General features: G+C 38.0%; 1 protein-coding gene across 2 annotated transcripts in view; it reads right to left on the bottom strand.

The window, feature by feature from the left end:
• Window positions 1-24,783, bottom strand: part of LOC128223877 (G-protein-signaling modulator 2-like) — a 37,379-nt gene extending 12,596 nt beyond the window's left edge. The window contains exons 1-5 of one of the 2 annotated variants that reach the window (XM_052933319.1): window positions 24,713-24,783; window positions 9,586-10,026; window positions 4,725-4,810; window positions 3,649-3,872; window positions 1,908-2,043 (exon numbers count right to left, since the gene is read on the bottom strand). In XM_052933319.1, the coding sequence (XP_052789279.1) occupies window positions 1,908-2,043; window positions 3,649-3,869 (357 nt within the window). In that variant the 5' untranslated portion in view covers window positions 3,870-3,872; window positions 4,725-4,810; window positions 9,586-10,026; window positions 24,713-24,783. The remainder of the gene's footprint in view (window positions 1-1,907; window positions 2,044-3,648; window positions 3,873-4,724; window positions 4,811-9,585; window positions 10,027-24,712) is intronic. The other variant, XM_052933320.1, reaches the window with a different exon arrangement.
• Between the last annotated feature and the right edge of the window lie 191 nt (window positions 24,784-24,974).

Here is a 24,974-nt window from a genome sequence, read left to right as displayed (position 1 = left end):
TGGGAAAGTAGCCGGGTGTCGGCTTTTGCAAAAAAAGGTAAAACGGCCCTAAGACTGGAGAGCTCTTATTTGAATCAGTGCTGTAAATTTGACAAATAAATCATCAGATAGCTTTGGTCTAATGGAAATCAATTTCCATGAAGAATAGTTAACTACTGCAACACAATGTACTGATGTCTGACAGGAGATGATTGTTATTGTCAGTATAATGGGGGCAATTACAATGTTGATTAGTAGTCCTCTGTGGGATCTTAATGATAACAACATAATACTACAAGGTGTATGTTCAACAAGCAGAAAATGAATGTACACAAAACACCTCTTAGACAAAACACCTCACTCAATTTTGTAACTGGACCCCCCCCCCCCCCCCCCCCAATCATCTTTTTGGATAAGGAGATCAGGGAGATAATTTTATGTCAGATTTTCAATGAGAGAATTGCTCCCATTTATCCAAAATTGGTGAGAGAATTTTAATTTCAGTGAGATTTTTATAATACATGGATAACGCAGTGATAAAACAATGCATAACAGTAACTTTATTCATGAATATCAATATATTTACAAATTACAATATATCGATCAATATTTACACTTGTTTGACTAGAAGGAAACAATTGTAAACAGTTCAGACATCATGAACATTCATACTCATCATACTTGAGCAAAAAATAGGATTTAGCCATTTTTGCTGAAAAGTGCATTGACTTTTTTGGGGGTAAATGAAGGCTTTCCATTATTGTTTTCATCTGAAGCTGGTTTTTCATTTTGGTCCAGAGGCTTTTTTTAAGGAATGCAAACAACGTTTTCTGATTTGACATTTTGACACTTCAGATATTGTAGACGCCTTTAAAATGCAGTGGTTACCCCGGAAAACAAAATTATCCTGGGTCGCAAAAACGCTTGATAACAAGTGCGTGGACAATATCTATCAAAACATTCTATAAGACAAATGCATTCAATATAGGGGAGGCAATTCATCAGTAATTCAATTAATATAAACAAGAAGTCATCGGCGACTATGATGCTTTATTTTGTAAAACAACAAAAGGGAAAAGGCATAAAATACACAAACTGCGATCAAGCGCGAGAATATCTCGCATTAATGTGATTTGGCAATTTTTATGTGAGAAATTGCGGAAATCGCTGACTAGAATTATCCCTTGGATATTGGGGGGTGTCCATCCTTATCATTAGGGCGTGTTTTGTCTGCTTGGTTTAAGTAATGCACCAGTCAATTGTAACTACGGCCCCCGAGGTCCGGGGAATAGCCGGGACATTGACTTTCGGTCCAGCCAACCCCGGGTAAAATCCCTGCCCTGCGGGGACGAATTGATGGTTTAACCCCGGCCAAATGCCCCCGCACCCCAGAGACTCTATATAAGGCCCAATCTCCGCTAAATTTGGCGCTATGACAAAACCAGCGCGGTAACCCGGCCCTGCGGGAGCACCTGGTAAGTAAAAGCACGGCCCTTTTCCCCGGTATACCCCCGGACCTGGGGGGCCGTGGTTACAATTGACTGGTGCATAATCAGGAGGTTGTTGTCTACCTTAACTAAAATGAGCCCAAGGTATTTGTCCTAGAGGTGTTTGTCTGAGGGGCATTTTGTCTAGGGGTAATTTCTACGGCTCCCACACAAAATATGCCAACATTTCAATATATCGTGGACACAGACAGACAGCAGTAGTTGGAAGCAAAAGTATCATATCCAAAGAAACTGGGCAACCTATTTAAGGCAAATTGTAATGAGGCCATAAGAATCAAATATACCTCTAGTAACATGCTTAAAAAACAACAAGAAGCTAGGTAGGTTGAGAATCATATTAATTAATAAGTCACAATTACTGTCAAATGAGGCATTGTTTCCCAAACAGAAAGGCCCCTGCCCCATTCCTGTGAAACCTACCCGATCTTTTAGCTCCCTTGACAGATCCAAGTGCCGCAAACAGCACACAATCGCCTCGTCAAATTTCCCAAGCACCTTTAGTGTGTTCCCGAGATTCCCGCTAGCTTTCGCCTCTCCAACACGATCACCAAGAGTTCTGTGTAATAAAATATTCATAATCGAATCTGATGGTGGGGGCAATACATGATAGATTTATCAATTTGCAGGGGCCACAACAAATTATAGCCTTATCAAAGTGCAGACTTATCAATGGGCAGTGGCCATGATACACTGTATACCTACAAAATGGGCATTTGCCACAATACACTGCAGACTTATCAAAGGGCATAGGCCACGATACATGCAAGATTTATTAATGGGCAGGGGCCACGATTCACTGTAGTCTTATCAACGGGCAGGGGCCACGATTCACTTTAGACTTATCAATGGGCATAGGCCACGATACATGCAAGATTTATCAATGGGCAGGGGTCACTATACACTGTAGACTTATCAAAGGGCAGGGGCCACGATTCACTGTAGACTTATCAATGGGCATAGGCCACGATACATGCATGATTTATCAATAGACAGGGGCCACTATACACTGTAGACTTATGAAAGGGCGGGGGCCACGATTCACTGTAGACTTATCAATGGGCATAGGACACGATACATGCATGATTTATCAATAGGCAGGGGTCACTATACACTGTAGATTTATCAAAGGGCAGGGGCCACGATACACCATAGACTTATCAATGGGCAGAGGCCATGATACATTGTCATCTTATTAATGGCAGGGCTTTTTCTGACCATTTTGGGAAAAAGACCCTAGACATTTTGGGAAATTTTGCGTCGTGAAAATGCGGAAATTGGGAAATTTTACAGTGAAAAGAAATAGCTGTCTAGTCTCCTGTGAATTAGGAAATGATTTAATATTAGTTTATTTTCCCTTTAAAAGACCCACAATGGCTGAAATATCAATCCTTGGGGTGTAAATATCTATTGCAATAAATCATGACAGATAATATTTCATATCTCTGAATGTAATGAAAACAATGATTTCCGAGTTCAATTACTAAAAAAAACTTCACATCACATAATTTATTAGGATGTTGAAAATGAACCAGTACAGGTAAAAAGAATTTCTGAAAAAAAAAAAAAAAAAAAAAATTTTTTTTTTTTTTTTTTTTTTTTGGTTGGGATTTTTTTCTGAAGATTGGGAAAAATATCTTATATTTTGCTTTGGGAATGGGTCCGATAGTCGGACCCGTGGGTACTATAGAAAAAGCCCTGAATGGGCATGGGCCAAGATACAAACCCTAGAATGATCAATGGGCAGGGGCCACGATACACCATAGACTTATCAATGGGCAGAGGCCATGATACATTGTCAACTTATTAATAGGCATGGGCCAGGATACAAACCCTAGACTTATCAATGGAAAGGGACCATCTCATAATGTACACTTTTTAATGGGCAAAGGCAACGATACAAGGTATATTCATCAATGGACAGGGGCCTCGAAACATTGATGACCGATACATTGGCATGGGCCAGGATACATTTTACATCTATCAGTTGGCAGGGGCCACAATAGACTCATCAATGGGATTTTTCGATTGTTAAATGGAGAGCTTCGGCCAAATAAATATTAATCTTTTTCTCAGATATTAAGAACTTCTCTTTAGTTTTAAATCACTTCTACTTGCACATTTCATTATTAATTTTAATTAATTCACAAATTTACCAACAAACCTTGCAAGATTCAAGTCATGTTTATGGTACTCCAAAGCTTTCCCAAATTCTTGCAGATAAAAATAGGCGTTTCCCAATTGGCTATAAATAGCACTCAAAGTCTTGAGATCATCGGTTCCCGAATTTACTGCTGCCTCAAAAAACTGCACGCCAGTTCGGCAATCCCCAGCCTTACAGAGCCGTTCCCCTTCTAGTGCTAGCTCCATACATGTACAATCCATTGCCTAAAACGAGAACAAAACATTAAAACTAAAACTACGTACTGAGGATGTCTGATCAGGCCAGTATTTATGTGCAAAATATTTTGGAAACATTCCTTTCGCCATCTGTGTTGAGGGTCAATTTAATGTTCAACTCCCTCTTCCACATCGAAACAGTTTTAACGGACGGATTATTTCATTTTGGCTTCTTTTTTGGAACTGACTGATCATCACAATCAGCCGTTGGCGAATTTAAAATCAACACGCGTTAAAAAAACTTATCTCTTTGGTTGTCATTATTATACAAACTGTGTCTTGATACGATTATCGCTAAATACCGCCGCCAAAAATGGAAACAAAAGACCAGTCTTCAAAAATACATAGTGACAAGTACCTGCCACATAGTAATGAGTACCTGCCACATAGTAATGAGTACCTGCCTGTGCGCATAACTTTAATTTACGTCAGCAATTTTTGTGTGATTATCGAAAAACAAAAGTAGACATTTCTAAAATTAGTTTTATATCTATTGTGCAGAAATTGATAACTGATTATGTTCATATCTAATTCGAGGATTGCATATTTTCTGCAAATTTTGAACTCGCAAATTCTTGCGAGCGTCTTTAAATTCCACCTGCATTTTTCAATTTTGGCTTGCATTTTGCGAGTGTGCGAGTGCTAAATTCAAACCCTGACATGTGTATGTAATGATTTTAAAAATATGTGTTACTTTGATTTATCATTTTTTTACCAACTGACAATAAAAATGGTAGGGTCGGTGCCTACTTCGTAAGTAGGGTCAGGTAACCCTATCCAAATGTATCTTTTTTTAGGCCTTAGGAGTGTGCAACAAAACAAAGGGTCAAAATGACATACCAGATGTTTTCCCCTGTAATTGTATTCCTTTGATCAATCACTCTCTGTTGGTGACAACATTAATATGTCATTGTTGTGCATTAAGGCTGAAAATAGAAACAGAAAATAACATTTATTATATAATTTAATGGATCAGATTATTTGTTGCCTTAAATTAATTCTTTTACGCATTTGTTAAAGAGAAGAGGCAAAATAGATTTTTGCATGTATACCTATATAGTCTCTTTAATAACTATTTAAAAAAAATAATATTATAAGACAAAATGTAATCTGATCCATTACTGTTATTTGTTATTTTCTGTATTTATTTTCAGCATTTACACAGTGCCTTTTTACCAGTTAGGCCTAAAAAAAAAATACATTTGGTTCGGGTTACCCGACCCTACCTACGGAATAGGCGCCGACCCTACCGTTTTTATAGTCAGTTTGAAAAAAAAATGAAAAACTAAAAAAAAAATAAATAAAAAATATTTCGTTTTTTTTTTTTAATTGCTTTTTAATATTAAGTTTAAACCTTAAATGCTTGTACAGAAGATAGCTTTAACACCATTCTCCAATGATGAAAATTATATTCTTATATAAAACCTAATAAAAAAAATAAAAAAAAAATAAATAAAAAGCCTACCTACCCTACCTATTTTTTTTAAGGATGTAACCCTAACCAAACAATTTTTTTTTTAGGCCTTATGGGGAAAAAACCATAGCCATTTTATGGTGATTTTTTTTTTAAAATTTGGACAATTTAATTTTTAAAAATGGATAAAAATATCATTAACTGAGTAAATGTTTGTCACTCAGACAATTTAATGAATCTTAATAAAAAAATTTTTTTTTATATTTTGGAAAATGAGGAATTAAAAACCACAGGCTATTTTAAAAAAACCCAACAGGGTCTGGCCCTTTGGGAAAACATTGGTTATCATCTATGGCACAGACGGGTGAAAAGCTCTAAGACAAAGTATTAGGTCAATATTCAGGCCGGAAAAATGCTTTTGGTTTTAGACCTGACCCTACCACCACCCTTAAGTACCATTTTCAGCCTGTTGGTATAAAAAAACTACTTATTTTTTATCATTATTTTACGTGCCTACATAAAGCCTTATAAAAAAAAAAAATTGTACCTACCCTGCCTGTTTTGAAAAAAAATATAACCCTAACCAATTTGTTTTTGCTTAATTTATTTAAGTTCTATTGTAAAGACAGCTAAAACAGATATGAATATATCTCTTACGCAGGTAGACACCAGTACTGTGTCCTTTCTGAGAGGCCAAGGGAGCATACCCCTAGTGGGATTTAACCCCTATTCTCTTTGGTCAACCGGGTGAGAACCAGACCCCATTCCTCTTGGGTGAAAGGTGGACACACCTAAGCCACTTAACCACTCTCAATAGTTTTTATTTTTTTCTTTAGTTTTTCATTTTTTTTTTATTTCAAACTGACTATAAAAAACGGTAGGGTCGGCGCCTATTCCGTAGGTAGGGTCGGCGCCTATTCCGTAGGTAGGGTCGGCGCCTATTCCGTAGGTAGGGTCGGCGCCTATTCCGTAGGTAGGGTCGGCGCCTATTCCGTAGGTAGGGTCGGCGCCTATTCCGTAGGTAGGGTCGGCGCCTATTCCGTAGGTAGGGTCGGCGCCTATTCCGTAGGTAGGGTCGGCGCCTATTCCGTAGGTAGGGTCGGCGCCTATTCCGTAGGTAGGGTCGGCGCCTATTCCGTAGGTAGGGTCGGCGCCTATTCCGTAGGTAGGGTCGGCGCCTATTCCGTAGGTAGGGTCGGCGCCTATTCCGTAGGTAGGGTCGGCGCCTATTCCGTAGGTAGGGTCGGCGCCTATTCCGTAGGTAGGGTCGGCGCCTATTCTGTAGGTAGGGTCGGCGCCTATTCTGTAGGTAGGGTCGGCGCATATTCCGTAGGTAGGGTCGGCGCCTATTCTGTAGGTAGGGTCGGCGCCTATTCCGTAGGTAGGGTCGGCGCCTATTCTGTAGGTAGGGTCGGCGCCTATTCCGTAGGTAGGGTCGGCGCCTATTCCGTAGGTAGGGTCGGCGCCTATTCCGTAGGTAGGGTCGGCGCCTATTCCGTAGGTAGGGTCGGCGCCTATTCTGTAGGTAGGGTCGGCGCCTATTCTGTAGGTAGGGTCGGCGCCTATTCTGTAGGTAGGGTCGGCGCCTATTCCGTAGGTAGGGTCGGCGCCTATTCCGTAGGTAGGGTCGGCGCCTATTCTGTAGGTAGGGTCGGCGCCTATTCTGTAGGTAGGGTCGGCGCCTATTCTGTAGGTAGGGTCGGCGCCTATTCTGTAGGTAGGGTCGGCGCCTATTCTGTAGGTAGGGTCGGCGCCTATTCTGTAGGTAGGGTCGGCGCCTATTCTGTAGGTAGGGTCGGCACCTATTCTGTAGGTAGGGTCGGCGCCTATTCCGTAGGTAGGGTCGGCGCCTATTCTGTAGGTAGGGTCGGCACCTATTCTGTAGGTAGGGTCGGCGCCTATTCTGTAGGTAGGGTCGGCACCTATTCTGTAGGTAGGGTCGGCACCTATTCTGTAGGTAGGGTCGGCGCCTATTCTGTAGGTAGGGTCGGCGCCTATTCTGTAGGTAGGGTCGGCACCTATTCTGTAGGTAGGGTCGGCGCCTATTCTGTAGGTAGGGTCGGCACCTATTCTGTAGGTAGGGTCGGCGCCTATTCTGTAGGTAGGGTCGGCACCTATTCTGTAGGTAGGGTCGGCACCTATTCTGTAGGTAGGGTCGGCACCTATTCTGTAGGTAGGGTCGGCGCCTATTCTGTAGGTAGGGTCGGCGCCTATTCTGTAGGTAGGGTCGGCGCCTATTCTGTAGGTAGGGTCGGCGCCTATTCTGTAGGTAGGGTCGGCACCTATTCTGTAGGTAGGGTCGGCGCCTATTCTGTAGGTAGGGTCGGCGCCTATTCCGTAGGTAGGGTCGGCGCCTATTCTGTAGGTAGGGTCGGCGTCTATTTTGTAGGTAGGGTCGGCTCTGTAGGTAGGGTCGGCGCCTATTCCGTAGGTAGGGTCGGCGCCTATTCCGTAGGTAGGGTCGGCACCTATTCCGTAGGTAGGGTCGGCGCCTATTCCGTAGGTAGGGTCGGCACCTATTCCGTAGGTAGGGTCGGCGCCTATTCCGTAGGTAGGGTCGGCACCTATTCCGTAGGTAGGGTCGGCGCCTATTCCGTAGGTAGGGTCGGCGCCTATTCTGTAGGTAGGGTCGGCGCCTATTCTGTAGGTAGGGTCGGCGCCTATTCTGTAGGTAGGGTCGGCGCCTATTCTGTAGGTAGGGTCGGCACCTATTCCGTAGGTAGGGTCGGCGCCTATTCCGTAGGTAGGGTCGGCACCTATTCCGTAGGTAGGGTCGGCGCCTATTCTGTAGGTAGGGTCGGCGCCTATTCTGTAGGTAGGGTCGGCGCCTATTCTGTAGGTAGGGTCGGCGCCTATTCTGTAGGTAGGGTCGGCGCCTATTCCGTAGGTAGGGTCGGCGCCTATTCTGTAGGTAGGGTCGGCACCTATTCTGTAGGTAGGGTCGGCGCCTATTCCGTAGGTAGGGTCGGCACCTATTCTGTAGGTAGGGTCGGCGCCTATTCCGTAGGTAGGGTCGGCGCCTATTCTGTAGGTAGGGTCGGCACCTATTCTGTAGGTAGGGTCGGCGCCTATTCCGTAGGTAGGGTCGGCACCTATTCTGTAGGTAGGGTCGGCGCCTATTCCGTAGGTAGGGTCGGCGCCTATTCTGTAGGTAGGGTCGGCGCCTATTCTGTAGGTAGGGTCGGCGCCTATTCTGTAGGTAGGGTCGGCGCCTATTCTGTAGGTAGGGTCGGCGCCTATTCTGTAGGTAGGGTCGGCGCCTATTCTGTAGGTAGGGTCGGCGCCTATTCTGTAGGTAGGGTCGGCGCCTATTCCGTAGGTAGGGTCGGCGTCTATTCTGTAGGTAGGGTCGGCGCCTATTCTGTAGGTAGGGTCGGCACCTATTCTGTAGGTAGGGTCGGCGCCTATTCTGTAGGTAGGGTCGGCGCCTATTCTGTAGGTAGGGTCGGCGCCTATTCTGTAGGTAGGGTCGGCACCTATTCTGTAGGTAGGGTCGGCGCCTATTCCGTAGGTAGGGTCGGCGCCTATTCTGTAGGTAGGGTCGGGTAACCGGAACTAAATGTATATTTTTTTTGGGCCTGACGGGTAAATTAACCCAAACCAAACATATTTTTTTTAGGCCTTAGAATGCATTTTCTCCCGACATGATGCCCTTTGATTGTTTTACGTGTTAGTTTAATGACTAAATTCTTAAGAATAATCTTAAGTTATAACTGCACTGAAAATAAAACAGTACTTAAATGGCAAACATTTTAAGCGGATACATATGAATTATCTTCAGTTTTCAATTAAAATTGAAAAATAGAAGGAAGTTTATTGAGCAATTAAAAATTTCCCTGGAGTCTGTCCAAGTCCTGCAACTTTGAAACAAATTCTTTGTCAGTTAATTAGAAATAATTTCAGTGTTTACTCTCAGCAAAAAATAAAGCTGGAATTGAGCTCTCCGTGAGGATTCATTGTAAGCTCCAAAGACTGCTTTTTCACAAGCCTTAGAAAAAATACTAAAAAATAAGGCCTTATACGAAAAAAAGATTTGTGTCTGGTTACATGCCCAAAATGATATAACTGGCAAAAATGGCATTTTTTCGTTGCTATATAAAACAGAGAACTAATTCACTGTATGAAATAATTAAAAAAAAAAAATTGTGTGTGTGTGTGTGTGTGTGTGTGGGGGGGGGGGGGGGAATTTAATCTAGTTTATCTTAGTTCGAAGTTAAGTAATTAGAACTTGACTTGACTGAATATCGGGTTAAGCTTTTATGATTTAATACAATGATCTAGACTTACCTTGAGGTTGCTCTACTTAATCCACACGACCATTCGCAGCTGGTTACGTATTTAAAATCATAAGTTTCTGCAATGATCCTGGCTATCACATTTTTACAGTGCAACGACCCGAGGTTCCACATTCGAGTTGCATCAGTATGACAGTTAGTTCCATTTAAAAGTTGTCAGCATTTACTAATTACTGCTGTGTAAGTAGTGGCTATTCTCGATAATTAGTTGCTTTTATCCGATAACAGCCCCCCTTTCAATTTCCTGTTTTTTTCAACAGGATTTTTCAGCCTTTGTTGCTTTCTGGTTTTCCAGCCTCTAGATGAAGAGCACTCAGGATTTAAAACCTTTGTTGCCAATGTTTTTCCAGCCTCTTTATGAAGAGTACTCAGGATTTGAAACCCCTGTTGCCACTGTTTTTCCAGCCTCCAGATGAAGAGTTCCTGATGAATCCTGAAGAAAGAAGATCAATGATTTCACTATAAAGCCTGTGGCTAAAAAAATATGGCATGAACAATATGTCTGCTTCCTGACATGCAAAAACAAAAGTCAGCGTATTTAAGTCTGGCTGCTGAAAATGGACCAAAACTTATTCAGCGTTCATGGTGTGAACAAAAATGTAAAAATGAAAATAACCTACCTACTAAGCCATCTTTTAGTTTTTTTGACAGGAAACAGACATAATATAATTATATTCAACAGCAAAATATCAAGATTGCAAGGTCGTTTCTACTTTGTAGTTGTAGAAGGAATCAATGTGATTAGCTAGCAAAGTCGTATTTAAGAAAAAAACATATCTCTCTTTTGATTAATTAATTTTCAGCTGTTTGATTTCATCTATGATTAGCTTTGTACAGTAAAAGATAGACAGAACAGAAAAGGATATGATAAAGTTCATTTCTTTAAAGGGACTCACTCATGTTTTTTCTATAAAATTAGTTTTTCCTTGTAATGCATCTGAAAACACTTATTTTTTCATTATTTTTCTCTAGGAAAAAACAAATACAATGAGAAAAATATTGAGTTTTAGTGGTGTGCAAACCAACAGTAATAAAGTCAAGAAAAATTCAGGAAAACTGGTATTTAAACCACTAGGCCACAAGGACTTGAACAACAGTTTGACCTTTTAACAATACATTGATAACATCACATGATAATATCAATCAACCAATCACACTACAACAACTCACTGAATCCTTTTAGTAATGCTATTTAAATTGTTGTCTTCAATCTTAAGATGACAATTGAGCAAAATTTAATATCAACAATTGCTTATGGATTCCAGCAGTCAGTAACGTATTAAAATGTGCATTTAAAAAAACATGAGCAAAACCCTGAAAGAATACACCAATTCTTCCAGTTGGTTGTTGGATGTGAGGGACTGGTTGGTTTGTTCAATTTGATTAAAATTAAAAAAATAAATATATTTTTCATATTTCTCCAAAAACAGACAGAAATTGGGCATTTTATTTCCACTTTTTACCGATAATGCTGAACATCTCTAAAGTTTGCTTAGTCTCTCAAATTTGTGTAATAAATATGACTGTCATTGGGAAATGTTTAATTAATTCCTTAAATAGAAATAAAGCCAGGAGAATATATTCCAAAAGACATTATAGAAAATAGGAAAACTACTGTCAAGGGAGTTTTATATTTAAAATAATTATCTTGACGTTCAGATAACAAAGAATTCCATAAAACTATTTCAATCAGCAACAAGTCCATTACGAGATAAATCTACAAGGCCAAAAAAATGGTTTGGTTAGGGTTACATCCATTTCAAAAAGGAGGCTTTTTAATTTGTTGTATTTATTATTTTTATTAGCCTTTATACTACATATTAAATCACTTTTTTAACAACTGAGTATAAAAACTAGGGATGGAAACGAGTACCCAAGTACCCGAGTACTCGATCAATCAACCAAGTACCAAGGTACCAAATCACTACTCGAGTACTCGAAAACAAATACAATTTTTATTATAAAATTCACCAAATACACGATTTGCAGATTTAAGTATCAGATCTGGCGCGGCTCCAAGACGACAATTTATGGTCCCTCTTATCCCTGCTGTATACACAATTGACCCTAATAACTTAATTGACAGTTGTTGTGAGAGTTTTAAACTGTCAACAAAGGTCCCTTATTTAAAAACTTCACTGATGTCAATTAGCGAAGTTTTGATAGCGGTACATCTCCAACACAAATGTATTCTTTACCAATTAGAGAGTTTTGACCAAACAATGGACGTTGACATGGGAATTAGTAACGACCGTTACGAGCAATGATTCATGGGCATATTTTTTTGCAACGATTATCAAAATTGATTGGTGGATATCTTAATTCAGGAATTATGCAAATTAATGAGATAACAACAATATTTCAGTATGAAAAACTGTCATTTTAAGTATTATTTCATAGAGTATAAAACAACAAAATAAATTCATCTATAATTTTTGTTCATTGTAATTTTGAATGTTGTTCCTTATTGAGTGTAATCTCGATCATTTAGATGCTTGAATACGATCCAAGTTGTTCTATCCATTTATATTGTAGTACATGTGTATGTACAAAATGAAATGAAAAGGACAAATTAAAAGCATAAAACAACATTTTTCTTTTATTGATTTTTCTGGTAAGGTATATAATGACAGTCCCATTTAAAGATGAAATATGCCAATATTACAACCAACGCACACTTTACATGAACGGTACATGTATACACGAACTTGTCTTTCCCGAAAACAAATTCAAGTTACCCAAGTAATCGAGTACACGAGTACTCGATCGGAAGATTGTCAGAGTACTCGAGTACCAATTTAACTACTCGTTGCCATCACTAACAAGAGGCCCAAAAGGGCCTATGCTCTACTGGCATGGCTTTTGTGGTCATATCAATCCAGAGCATGTATGTATGGGCAAAAGGCAACAGACATATACTTTATGTTTTGTGTTTGGGTTACCTGAAAACGTAGCAGTTCAACATCTGAGCCCAGAAAGTATTGTAAGCAGATTAGTTGCATGAACTATTTTAATATGTGCCAAGTAAAAGTCATCTGACAAAAAAAAAAAATGCTTTCAAAACTGTACTCATGGTAAAAATTTCTGTAGTTTTAGAAGTTAAAAAAAGTTGGTCAAAAGGTCAAAGTCAAGGGCATCCTAGGACAACATTGATCAATTTGAACAAAATATTCACAATCAATTGTGCTGAGATGGATGCACGAACACACAAAAAGATTTTCAAACCTTTCCAGATTTATGTTTACCAAACCTGTGAACCCTGGGTGTGGCCAGTAATGACACCAGGTGCATAACTTAAACATTCACAACCAATTTTGTTAAGATGAATGTGCAAACTACAGAACTTAAAGCTAAAAAATGGCCTTTGGGCTTTCAACAAGAACAAGGCAGAGTAATTCACAAAATCAGCTGCAGAAGCAAAAAGCAAATTGTCTCTCAAAATCCTAGACTTGCAAATTGTCTCCCTTAACTCTAGACTTGAATTTACATGTACATGTAAACTTGGCTAAAAATAGAATTCGCTCATGCCGACCTGGCTAAAAATAGAAAGCATTTCTTTAAAACTTTCATGGCCTATAATCTAGGCATTTATGGACGGATCTGGCTGGTTTTCGAAAGGAACCGAGCTCTAATGGATATCTATATACTGTACAAGTTTCATCGAGATACAATCAAAACTGAAGACTGTATCGTGTTCACAAGCAATTGTTTACAGACTCACGGACGCACGACCACACTGACGCACGGATGCACATACTACGTACACATTACCATCGCATAAGCTTTGGCTAATAAAAATGGTAGGGTCGGTACCCATTTTGCAATTAGGGGTTGGGTAACTTGAACCAAATGCTGTTTATTATAGGCCTAAGCCTTTTATCTTCAGAGCTCCGCATTATGCAATCTTCAGGTTTTCCATCTAAAGGTTTTATAAATCTGGAACTGCAGGCAGTTAATTGGTTTGCAGCCTATCTTTTTATCCTAGGATTGTACCCATTTACCTCAATCAGTGATCCACCCAAGATTTGAAAAGGGCAACTTGTGTTACATGTAGATCTGAAAGGGCACTTTTGATGTGCACTGAATGAGCCTGAAATGGGGCTCTTGCAAGGGTCAATGTTCAATTCATATAAATTTGTATGTGTTGTAAATACTTTCAATACATAAATCATAGTTAATTATAAAGACTTTAGTCGTTATCTTTACTTCATTATCAAAATTATGCATATATATTGTTTTTATACTTATTTTGATGTAGAACTGAAAACTTACTTGACAATACATTCATGTCCAATAAATATCAAATACAGTTCATAATCATCAAAGAGGGCTCTGTCAAACAAAAGGATACAGATAGGCATAGCATGAAGGCAGCAGGGTTCTAGAAAAGTGCAACAAGGCGCCAGAAAAGGGCAACAGGGTGCCAGAACAGGGCAACAAGGTGTTGGAAAGCTGAAAAAGGGCAACAGGGTGCCAGAACAGGCCAACAGGGTGCCAGTCGAGGGCAACAGGGTGCCAGTCGAGGGCAACAGGGTGCCAGTCGAGGGCAACAGGGTGCCATAACAGAGCAACAAGGTGTTGGAAAGCTGAAAAAGGGCAACAGGGTGCCAGAACAGGGCAACAGGGTGCCAGAACAGGGCAACAGGGTGCCAGTACAGGGCAACAGGGTGCCAGTACAGGGCAACAGGGTGCCAGTACAGGGCAACAGGGTGCAAGAATAGGGCAACAGGGTGCAATAAAAGGGCAACAGGGTGCCAGAACAGGGCAACAGGGTGCCAGAATAGGGCACCAGGGTGCCAGAACAGGGCAACAGGGTGCCAGTACAGGGCAACAGGGTACCAGAAAAGGGCAACAGGGTGCCAGAACAGGGCAACAGGGTGCAATAAAAGGGCAACAGGGTGCCAGTACAGGGCAACAGGGTGCCAGAACAGGGCAACAGAATAGGGCACCAGGGTGCCAGAACAGGGCAACATGGTGCCAGTACAGGGCAACAGGGTGCCAGAACAGGGCAACAGGGTGTCAGAACAGGGCAACAGGGTGTCAGAATAGGGCAACAGGGTGCCAGAACAGGACAACAGGGTGCCAGAATAGTGCAACAGGGTGCCAGAACAGGGCAACAGGGTGTCAGAACAGGGCAACAGGGTGCCAGAATAGGGCAACAGGGTGCCAGAACAGGGCAACATGGTGCCTGAAAAGGGCATCAGGGTGCCAGTAGAGGGCAACAGGGTGCCAGAACAGGGCAATAGGGTGCCAGAACAGGGCACCAGAACAGGGCAACGTGGTGCCTGAAAAGGCATCAGGGTGCCAGAACAGGGCAACAGGGTGACAGAACAGGGCAACAAGGTGCCAGGATAGGGCAACAGGGTGTCAGAACAGGGCAACAACGTGTTGGAAAAGTGCAACAGGGTGCCAGAAAAGGGCAACAAGGTGTTGAAAAAGCGCAACAGGGTGCCAGAATTGGGCAGCAAGGTGCTCCCCCTGCTATTTAGATCTAGCTTGAAATGCTGCTAAATTATATTCGGTTGTCTTTGCTACATGGGTGAATGTAATTGATATTGTTTGAGAATTGATGTTTAATTTTCTGTATGAAGCTTTAAAGGTTTTAAACTACATATTAAAAAAACACTTTTACACAAGTAACACGAACCAAATGTTGTATTTTATAGGGCCAGGCCAAACGTCAAATCACTGAGCCGCTCCTGAATTGTAATTCCAACAAGGATGAGAAAATAAGAGTTTAAACCCTTTATGTAAGACCACAAAATGTTATGACTCTTTTTAAACTGGATTTACTTTGTCTTGCAAATAATAATTTGATATGATATAACTGAGTACAATGTAAATCCTAAATAAAAATGGCATTTAAAGACCTAGTTTAAGTCTTTGATATAAGTGCCACCCCCACCCCCCCCCCCCAAAAAAAAAACAAAAAAAAAACTGTACAGTACACAACCTCTGTTTATTGATCTTGACCTACTTGCCCTGATCCCTCTTATCAGATCTCTGATCTGAGTAACCTGCTGTGCAGTTTTGGAAGTTATAACAAGAGCTGTCACAGAGACAGCGCGCTCGACTATTCTGCCGCTTTTCAGTGTAAGGATTAGAAAGTTTTGGCGAAACATGCATGGATCACTGTTAGATTAGATTTCAATGCAATACATGATGTGCGGAGATATTAACATAAATGTGGTTACATGCAAAATTTTAACCAGAATTTTTAAGTGTAATAATAAAGGGCCATTATTTGCGAAACACAGTTATCTAACTTGATTATTCAATTAGGTTGGGTGGTTGAATACCATTATATAAAGTCTCAATGCAATACATCAAGTAGTTGCTAAGATATTATCCTATGTGTGCTAACATGCAAGACCTTAACCAGAATTTTTAAGTCGCATAATAAAGGGGCAAAAATTATATAATATGAAAGATAGAGTTGTCTTACTTGATTAAATAAGAAGGTTAAATGGTTGGGAGCCTGTGTGTAAAGTTTCAATGCAATACATGATGTATTTGCTGAAGCATTGACTTAAAAGTGGTTACATGCAAAACCTTAACCAGAATTTCTATGTTGAATAAAAAAGGGGCCATTATTTGAATTTAATGCAAACTAGAGTTATCTTACTTGGTTATTTAAGTAGATTGGATGGTTGAGTACCATTTTATAAAGTCTCAATGCAATTCATCCAGTAGTTGCTGAGATATTAACCTATGTGTGCTTACATGCAAAACCTTAACCAGAATTTCTGAGTCGAATAATAAAGGCCTATTATTTGCATTAAATGCAAACTAGAGTTATCTAACTTGGTAAATTAAGTAGGTTTGATGGTTGAGTACCATTGTATCAAGTCTCCATGCAATACCTCAAGCAGTTGCTGAGATATTAACCTATGTGTGCTTGCACGCAAAACCTTAACCAGAATTTCTAAGTCAAATAATAAAGGCCTATTATTTGCATTAAATGCAAACTAGAGTTATCTAACTTGGTCAATTAAGTAGGTTTGATGGTTGAGTACCATTGTATCAAGTCTCAATGCAATACCTCAAGTAGTTGCTGAGATATTAACCTATGTGTGCTTGCATGCAAAACCTTAACCAGAATTCTAAGTCAAATAATAAAGGCCTATTATTTGTATTTAATGCAAACTTGAGTTATCTAACTTGGTTAATTGAGTAGTTTGGATGGTTGAGTACCATTGTATAAAGTCTCAATGCAATACCTCAAGTAGTTGCAGAGATATTAACCTATGTGTGCTTGCACGCAAAAACCTTAACCAAGGTGTGCCGCCGACGCCGATGCTTGGGTGAGTAGAATAGCTCTCCTTATTCTTCGAATAGTCGAGCTAAAAATGGACCCTAAATGGCGCTGAGCTAATAATCAAATACACAGGAAATTGGCCCCTCCTGTGACACCAGTGCAATTTGCAGGGGATTATCATACCAAACATTCCTTCAACTATGCCTTTAAGGAGCTGGCATTCTAAATAAATATGTAAAGATTTTAAACAAAATATCAAAACATCCAATATTTTTTTTTACCTGAACAGACTTTTAAAATACCAGGGCCTGCGCAAATTTTGGAAGTAGAATTGGGAAACAAAAAAAAATTAGAGCCTAAACAAAGTTTCTCGATTCTAATTTTTTCAATGACATCAGGAGAGCCTCTCACTGGGATTCTTTAATGATTTTGTCAGAAAATACAATTTGAACAAAACAATTTTGTTATATAATTGCTTTATACAAGACCATAATAAAGAAATTCTCAAGTACATAGTGGGAATAGCAACAACTGACTTGAAAGGCCCGATAGCATCAGTTCAAAGAAAAGCATTACGAGTTCAAAGTGATGTTAAATAGTTAATACATTGTTCACATATATAAAACATAGGAGAAATCAATACACAAGGGTTTTAGCTGACGTCAGCTTCAGTCAGTTATATATGTATTATACATGTGTATATATATATATATATATATATATATTTATATATTAAGACTAAGCTGAAGTAATATTTAGTCTCAACTGCCACATATAATAAATAATAATCGTCACCTTAGTGAAAGAACTAATATCTGCTTCTATTTTTATATGCAGTTATTGAGTTATTGCACTAAGGTGACAATATGTGAATTGTGTATGTATTTATAATCATTTTAGTAGTTTGTTAGTTTAAATCAAAACAAAGGAAATAGATTTAACAGTCTTTTAATAGCTTTTAATTCCATGAAGGTAGGAGGGTGCCAGGGCGTGCTACAGAAAAAGGACAGGGTGTATTATAAGACCCTTCCATATATATATATATTATAAATACATACATAAATCACATATATGTGGCAGCTGAGACTAAATATTACTTGAATTAAACACAATTTCTAAGATGTTCTGTCAAATCCATAAGGTTCAAGTTCAAAGGGCCAGGGTTTCCACCAGAAATTCCATAAGGCATGTCAGAAGTGGATGGTTTGGGAGGGGTGTCCCCCCCCCCCCTGTCGATTTTGTCAGTAATGACAATGGTGCAAATTAGCACCCTGTCAATCTCTTTAGCAGCAGCACCCTTCTGTAGTTTTTTTTCCACTTAAAGGGCCCTTTGATAGGGGAAACATCGCGTCAATTTGGCCAAAAAGGGAAAAAATACCTAATGTGATTCATATCAATTGTTCAACTTGTTTTTTTAGCATTTAATTCAACAAACCTATGGACATATTCTTGAATATATTATATTATAATATATATATATACTAAAAGTAATCCAACCTACTCTTTGTTTTTTTGTTTTTACCCCCCATTCCCCCTACATATACATGTTCACACCCTTGACCTTTACAATTATTTTGCTTGGTACAAATAATTTGAGGTTTGCAAACTTAAATGATTTGGCACCAATTTTTTTATCCTGGTAATTAATGCAGATCTGAAAACACTTGATTTTATAACAATTGTATTCTTTGATAACAAAGTTGCAGACCCCCCCCCCCCACCTTTGTTCAAGTATTAAAAACTATTCTGGTTTTAGTGGAGTGCTAACCCACACTGGTACAGTCCAGGAAAAATAAAAAAAATAAAAAACAAAGCCTAACGCCCTGAATGGACATACTATTCAAAATTGTGATCTTTTAAAAATGATAGTTGAGCATTAATCAACATTTGTTGAAGGGCTCCAGCCGTCTGAGTATCTTAATTTTAACACTCCTAATGATTTGCCACACTTTGATTCGTAATTACAAACAAATGTCCATTGAGCTTTATTTAAAGCTGTGCACTCTCACAGATTTACCATTTTTACAACTTTTTCTATTTTTTGTCTTGGAAAGAGCAAATTTTTGCGTAAATATCTGCATACCAATAATATAACATTGCTGACAAAAGATCAGATTGTAGATTTTCATATTTGCATTAAAAAATAATGTTTTATGGCGTACTAACGGTTTAAGAAAAATGCATAAAACATCAATTTTTGAACTTTAATATAAAACTGATTGCCATGGATTTTTGCAAAAATTATATTGTTCCAAGACAAAAAAAAAAAAAAGTTGTCAAAACGTTCTATCTGTGAGAGTGCAGCTTTAAAGCATACAATTGAATTATAAAGTACGGTAAAGATTTTACACTGGCATTATACAAATAGTAAAAATGTGTATAAATCAAATTCTTTTTCTACAATGTCTTTTTCTACCAACCACTGATAGAAATATACATATTGATCACCTTCGAATAGTGACATTTACCAAATAATTGAACACTTATAAATCAAATAATTTTTCTGCGAAGTTTTTCTCCAACAACCACTTTTATATTAATAACATGTAGATATTGATCCCAGTACAACAATCTCTATCCATCCATCAGAACTCCTAAGCTATAAATATTATCCTACGCAGCAAAATGTCCTATAAATCAGTAATCACAAAAAAAGTCTGTAGGTCCAACAGTTTTTTCCTTTCATGGCTAGGACGATATTTTATAATATTCCAATCAACGGGTGGTGTCATTTCTCTGCGAGTTGAATTCAGTCCCAGTCCTGAGTAGCTTGAAATTCCCTGCGACAAGTATAACTACTGTAGAGAGAAATAATGCAGCTCTTAGAAATCAATACAGGTTCTTTAAATCCTCTGTATTTGTTCCCGATGTTTTGGAATATATCAGACGTTTTCTTTGATCAAGGACAATAAATACATTGCAGGCATCCAGTTTGTTCATTGGTTAAAATAAACTTGTGTTAAAAAAATCATGACTTTTTTATTGTATTCAATTTTCAGTGATTTGTTTAGGTGCAATTGACTGCCTTCTAAAGACTTTTCCCGCTGTTTACCCTGTGAAAAAATGTCCATTTTCCCCCCAAATGATATTTTTTCCCAATTCGATAAATGCTGATTACTTTAAGAAATAAAAAGCAATGAATTTCTTGACAAAATAAACAAACTCTTCACAAGACTTACTCTTTTAAAGCACAAACAATGTATACATAAAAAGTGTAAAAATGTATATGTTTGCCATTATGTTTATGTTAATATTTTTCCACCATTTTTCCCAATTTGCAAGGTACAGATAGTGAATACAATTCCATTTAACAAATTACTGATTTTATTTGAGTGTAAAAATGTTCGCGTGTTTGAATGTGGGCAAAAAGTAACCCGAGTTTTTGAATCCACATATTCTTGCCAATATACAGTAGACCCAAAATTTCCAACCCACTAAACAAAACCTTTAAAACCTCATAATATTACCATTGGTGAAAGTAAAAAAAAAATGGACCAGGGCCCCAGCTTGGTCCAGGGCAAAGCCGTTACTAAGGTTCTGAAATTAAACTTTCTTAAAATAATTTCAAAGCCTCTCCTGTCTTTACTTTGATAACTTCAAAAACAAAGCCACTTGGATATATATAATGAGCTCTTCTTTCGAAAAATACAATCGCCACTTAAACAAAATACCCCCCAACCCCCTCCCGTTTCAGATTACCCGACCTTAGCTACATAATAAGCACCAACCCTGCCATTGATAGAGTTTGTTGGTTGAAAAAACAATAAACAGAATCCTATTTGATGTGGTTTAAAATGCTTGATACTATAAACATCAGGAAGAATTCACTGTCCGGCTTTTTGTTACATGTATCACAAGTTGCTTGGTGTCAACATAATTTATATATTTAACTAACTATAAGCGACAACTTCACGGTCTTTCCCTGCCCATTTTGGGATAAATACCCTAGACAAATTGAGAAATTTCGGGATGTAAAATTTACAGATTTAAAAAGAAATTTCAGGCCAATTTTGTGAAGTTGGGACAAAGTACTTGCAAAAATTGAGTTATTTTTATGTAGCGTATAGAATCATGAATGTCACCCAAAAGTGCTGATAACACTTAAATTTTCAAATAAAAATTGCCAATTGAATATAAAAACAGTAGGGTCTGCGCCTATTTCATAGGTACAGGCAGGGCCAACTAACCCAAACCAAATGTGTTTTTTTAAGCCTCACCAAATATTGCTTCAAATGCAGTTAATCCAAAAAATAAATTTGGTGTTGGGTTTGAGCGGGGCCCTAAAGGGGAACAAAGCAGGTGAAGCAACCTTGTTCAGAACTGTTTTGAAAGGAAAATTCAAATAGTTGAGCTGATTTATTATTTCTAGTTAAAATTGTATTTAATTTTGACCGTCAACTAACAGAAAACTCTGATATTAAATTAATCATGTGATTGAGTTCTTAATAATGTACTGCCATCAAAACATCTAGATGACAAGCCTTAATTGGAAGCTGTTAATTGGCAGCTTGTCATATACATCACAATTGCCATTTAATTTTACAGTGTCAAGTATCTCCTGTGGGAATAAGAGGTACATGTTTGCAATGCCAGGTTTGTTTTACATTGTCTGCAATTAATCACATCTTACAACAATGACAAGCAGTCTGTACGAAAGTTTGTCGGACCTCGGCTCCCGCCTTAATAAAATTGTACTACGCATCAGTTTTGACCGGTATAATTTCAGTGCAAGAGTCGGTATCATTTGAAATGAGCCGCAAGGCAAGCTCTAAATGTTTGTTAAATCAATTAAAATCAAAAGCAATTAACTGCCGAAGTGACAAGTGATTATCGATCTGGAATCTGACAGGTTAGGCCTAAAAAAAAAATTGTTTGGTTAGGGTTACATCCTTTTCAAAAATAGGTAGGGTAGGTAGGCTTTTTATTTTTTTTTATTTTTTTTTTTTATTAGGCTTTATATAAGAATATCATTTTCATCATTGGAGAATGGTGTTAAAGTTATCTGCTGTAAAGCATTTAAGGTTTAAACTACATAATGAAAAGCAATTAAAAAAAATATTTTTTTTTTTTTTTTTTTTTAGTTTTTCATTTTTTTTTTCAAAATGACTATAAAAACGGTAGGGTCGGCGCCTATTCCGTAGGTAGGGTCGGGTAACCCGAACCAAATGTATTTTTTTTTTAGGCCTTACCAACTCAAACTCAATGACGTGCAACTCCACCCATTATGCAAATTAGCGGATATCTTCGGCTTTTTCTCTAAGTACGATGGTTTGAAAAACAACAAAGCTAAAATATGTATTTTTTTTTTATATCTTGTCTTATTTGAAATTCGAATTATTGTATAAGTTCTTAATGTGTAACAGAAAAAAATAACATTTTTTGTAGCAAATGGTCTAAAAAGCGTGGGAAACAGGACTGGTGCAAGTTTACTTCCTGTTAATTTTAATGAAAGTGAAAGAACTGAGTAAATCGTTGCCAGTGTAAAGTTCTATAACAAAATAGTTTTATTGTTATGGCATTTATGAAAACTAAAAACAATGTTGCAATATTGACAATAGGAAGGTTGAATGATTTTGTTTAACTGAAAGTACAAGTGAGAAAAATGTTGTTGCAACTAAACAATTGCTGGTGCATATGATAGGATTCTGACAAGGATGTATAGGGTTACATAACAAATAGTACATGCATAATTCCTGTTTCACTGAACATGCGTTAAATAAATAATGTGTTCATAGGAGTCAGAACATTTTTTTTCCATGTTTTGACTCTTGCAATTTGTTTACCACCCAAGAGACTGAGAAGGAAACAGTGTGTGTATACCACGTGATAAATTGCGTCATAAATGCTACGTTGGAAGGCAATGTTTTGATTTGAAAAAAGACTTTAAACAAAGATATCTTCACTTTTTATTTACCATTTTAAATGAAACATAGCGCAGTCTACGCAGCTTACGGAGCCCTGCCTTCGATCATTTAGCAGATTTTGATTGAGAGTATAGTTTCTTTAAACACTTCGACAAACCTTTTCACAATACGTTCGTCTGACGGAGGACTGTCAAAACATTATTTTGGAAACAGGTTTGTCGAAGTGTTTGATGAAACTAATGACTTTATCAAATTTCGGTAATAAAACAAATGCGGGGCTCTTTAGGCATAGACAGCCCTTTGTTTCATTTAAAATGGTGTTGTGAAACAAAAGTTATCTTTGATTTAAGACTTCATTTTAAGCAAAATGTTGCCTTCTGACGTAGCATATATGATGTAATTTATCAGGTGGTATACACACACTGGGAAATAAGACAACAAGGTATTCTATAAAGATTTATTGATCAAATTTCTTATTCCTTGAATTCAACAATTGAATAATACAGCTGATCTTTATAAAAAATAGTAATTGTATATTTTTATTTCGGAAACTGTTAAACAACGTATAGATAATCATGTACCTTGCAATGCCATCTTATGACAGGTAAGAACTATTATTTATGAAGAACGACAAAATATTTTAGAAATAAAACAGACAAAGACTCTTACAAATCTGATTTTGACTTTTGATAATCAGACCTTAAGAGTCATTGACTTTGGGGTTTTAAACCCTGTTGAAAGCCCTGACTTTCAATTAAACCTTTCTCATTCATCAGAGGTTTGATAATGATAAATCTAACGGTATGGTACGCATCGCATCATCACTCTGGTTAACGAGAATGACTTAAATGTACATAAAATTTTCGGACCCGCCAAAAAAGGTCCAGTCCTGCAATGTAGACTGTATTGCAGGACCTCGTGTCCTGCAAAGTGATAATGACTTTCGTACTGACTGGACAAGGCCCCCCCCCCAAAAAAAAAATTGGTTAGGGGTAACCCGTCACCTTTTAGTCAATTGTTATAAAATATATATATATTTTTTAAAGTGTGTTTTAACATGTAGTTTTAAATCTTAAAAGCTTTATACAGCAGATTACTTATTAAAGAATTAGGAAGTAGAAACAAGTAGCTGATTTTCATGTCAGGGCATTCAATTTGATTAACAAGAGGGCCAAAATGGTACCAAAAACCTCACCTTATTTAAATTAAAGATTTATTTTAAATGAACTGTCAACTTAAGAATGTAAGTAAACAAATACCACATGGTATCAAGGGTCTGGGCCTTGCGGTTTCAGAGTAGAAATTTTTCGAAGATATTACTATAAGAACATTTAACCAACCACACACTTTTTGCCTACAGTGTGTTGCTTTCACCGGGGAGATTACGTTAGCGCCATTATATGCAAGGATATTTCCGTGGTAACCAATGCATATCACCACTTCCATTTACTCCTACTATGTATGACTTCCAATTCATTCATACGGCATATTGCCGCAAATTGCGCAATGCGGCTCACCGTGACATGTTGGCATTTTCACAGGTGGAGCGGGTACAAAAAGAAGATTGAAAGTGGTACAATGCTCGCAGAATGGCTTTCGCCGAATTACCAGGATCAACAATCTCATTCCTTATTAATACTTATTTCACAGACTGTTTACTGGAATTGGTAACCAGATTGGTAACTGCCGAGGCCCAGACTAGAAGTAGCCACAATAATGAACGTTCAGTTAATTCCTGTAGCCACCAATAAGTACAATTTTACATCCTTATTTTTTTCCTTCCAATAATAAAATACATCTTCCCTGGAACACACTGTTGACTGTCTGTTCCGTTTGTTTACATGTAATTTAAATGCCAGACAAACATTTTTGTGAAATTACAGAAATATTCTGAGCACTTTTACAATAAAGCAACAAGTATATAGCGCCAATCTTAAATCACTATTTGTTATACTACATATGAAACCAATTAATGCTTAAAAATGACAAAAACTTACCTAAATTCGCAAAACTTGTTAAAATCTGGAGGGCTCTTCAAAATGCAGACTGGTTGCGGAGATCAAAGCGAAGACCAGTCCAAATTTGCATGTAGGATGATTACATTTTATGGTAGGGTAGACGAATTATTTTCATTTCGTATGAAGATTTAATTTTTGTGTTTTTTAATCATTTATAACAATTTTCGAAAAATTTGCTTTCCTTATTATAAGTTTTGTTTTGTTTATTAGCTATGGAGAAAATAAAACAATATTAAATGTA

The sequence above is a fragment of the Mya arenaria genome, chromosome 17 (genome assembly GCF_026914265.1).
Source record: "Mya arenaria isolate MELC-2E11 chromosome 17, ASM2691426v1".
Lineage (NCBI taxonomy): Eukaryota > Metazoa > Mollusca > Bivalvia > Myida > Myidae > Mya > Mya arenaria.
The sequence above is the reverse complement of the archived record's forward strand: the minus strand, read 5'-3'. Positions and strand labels throughout refer to the sequence as shown.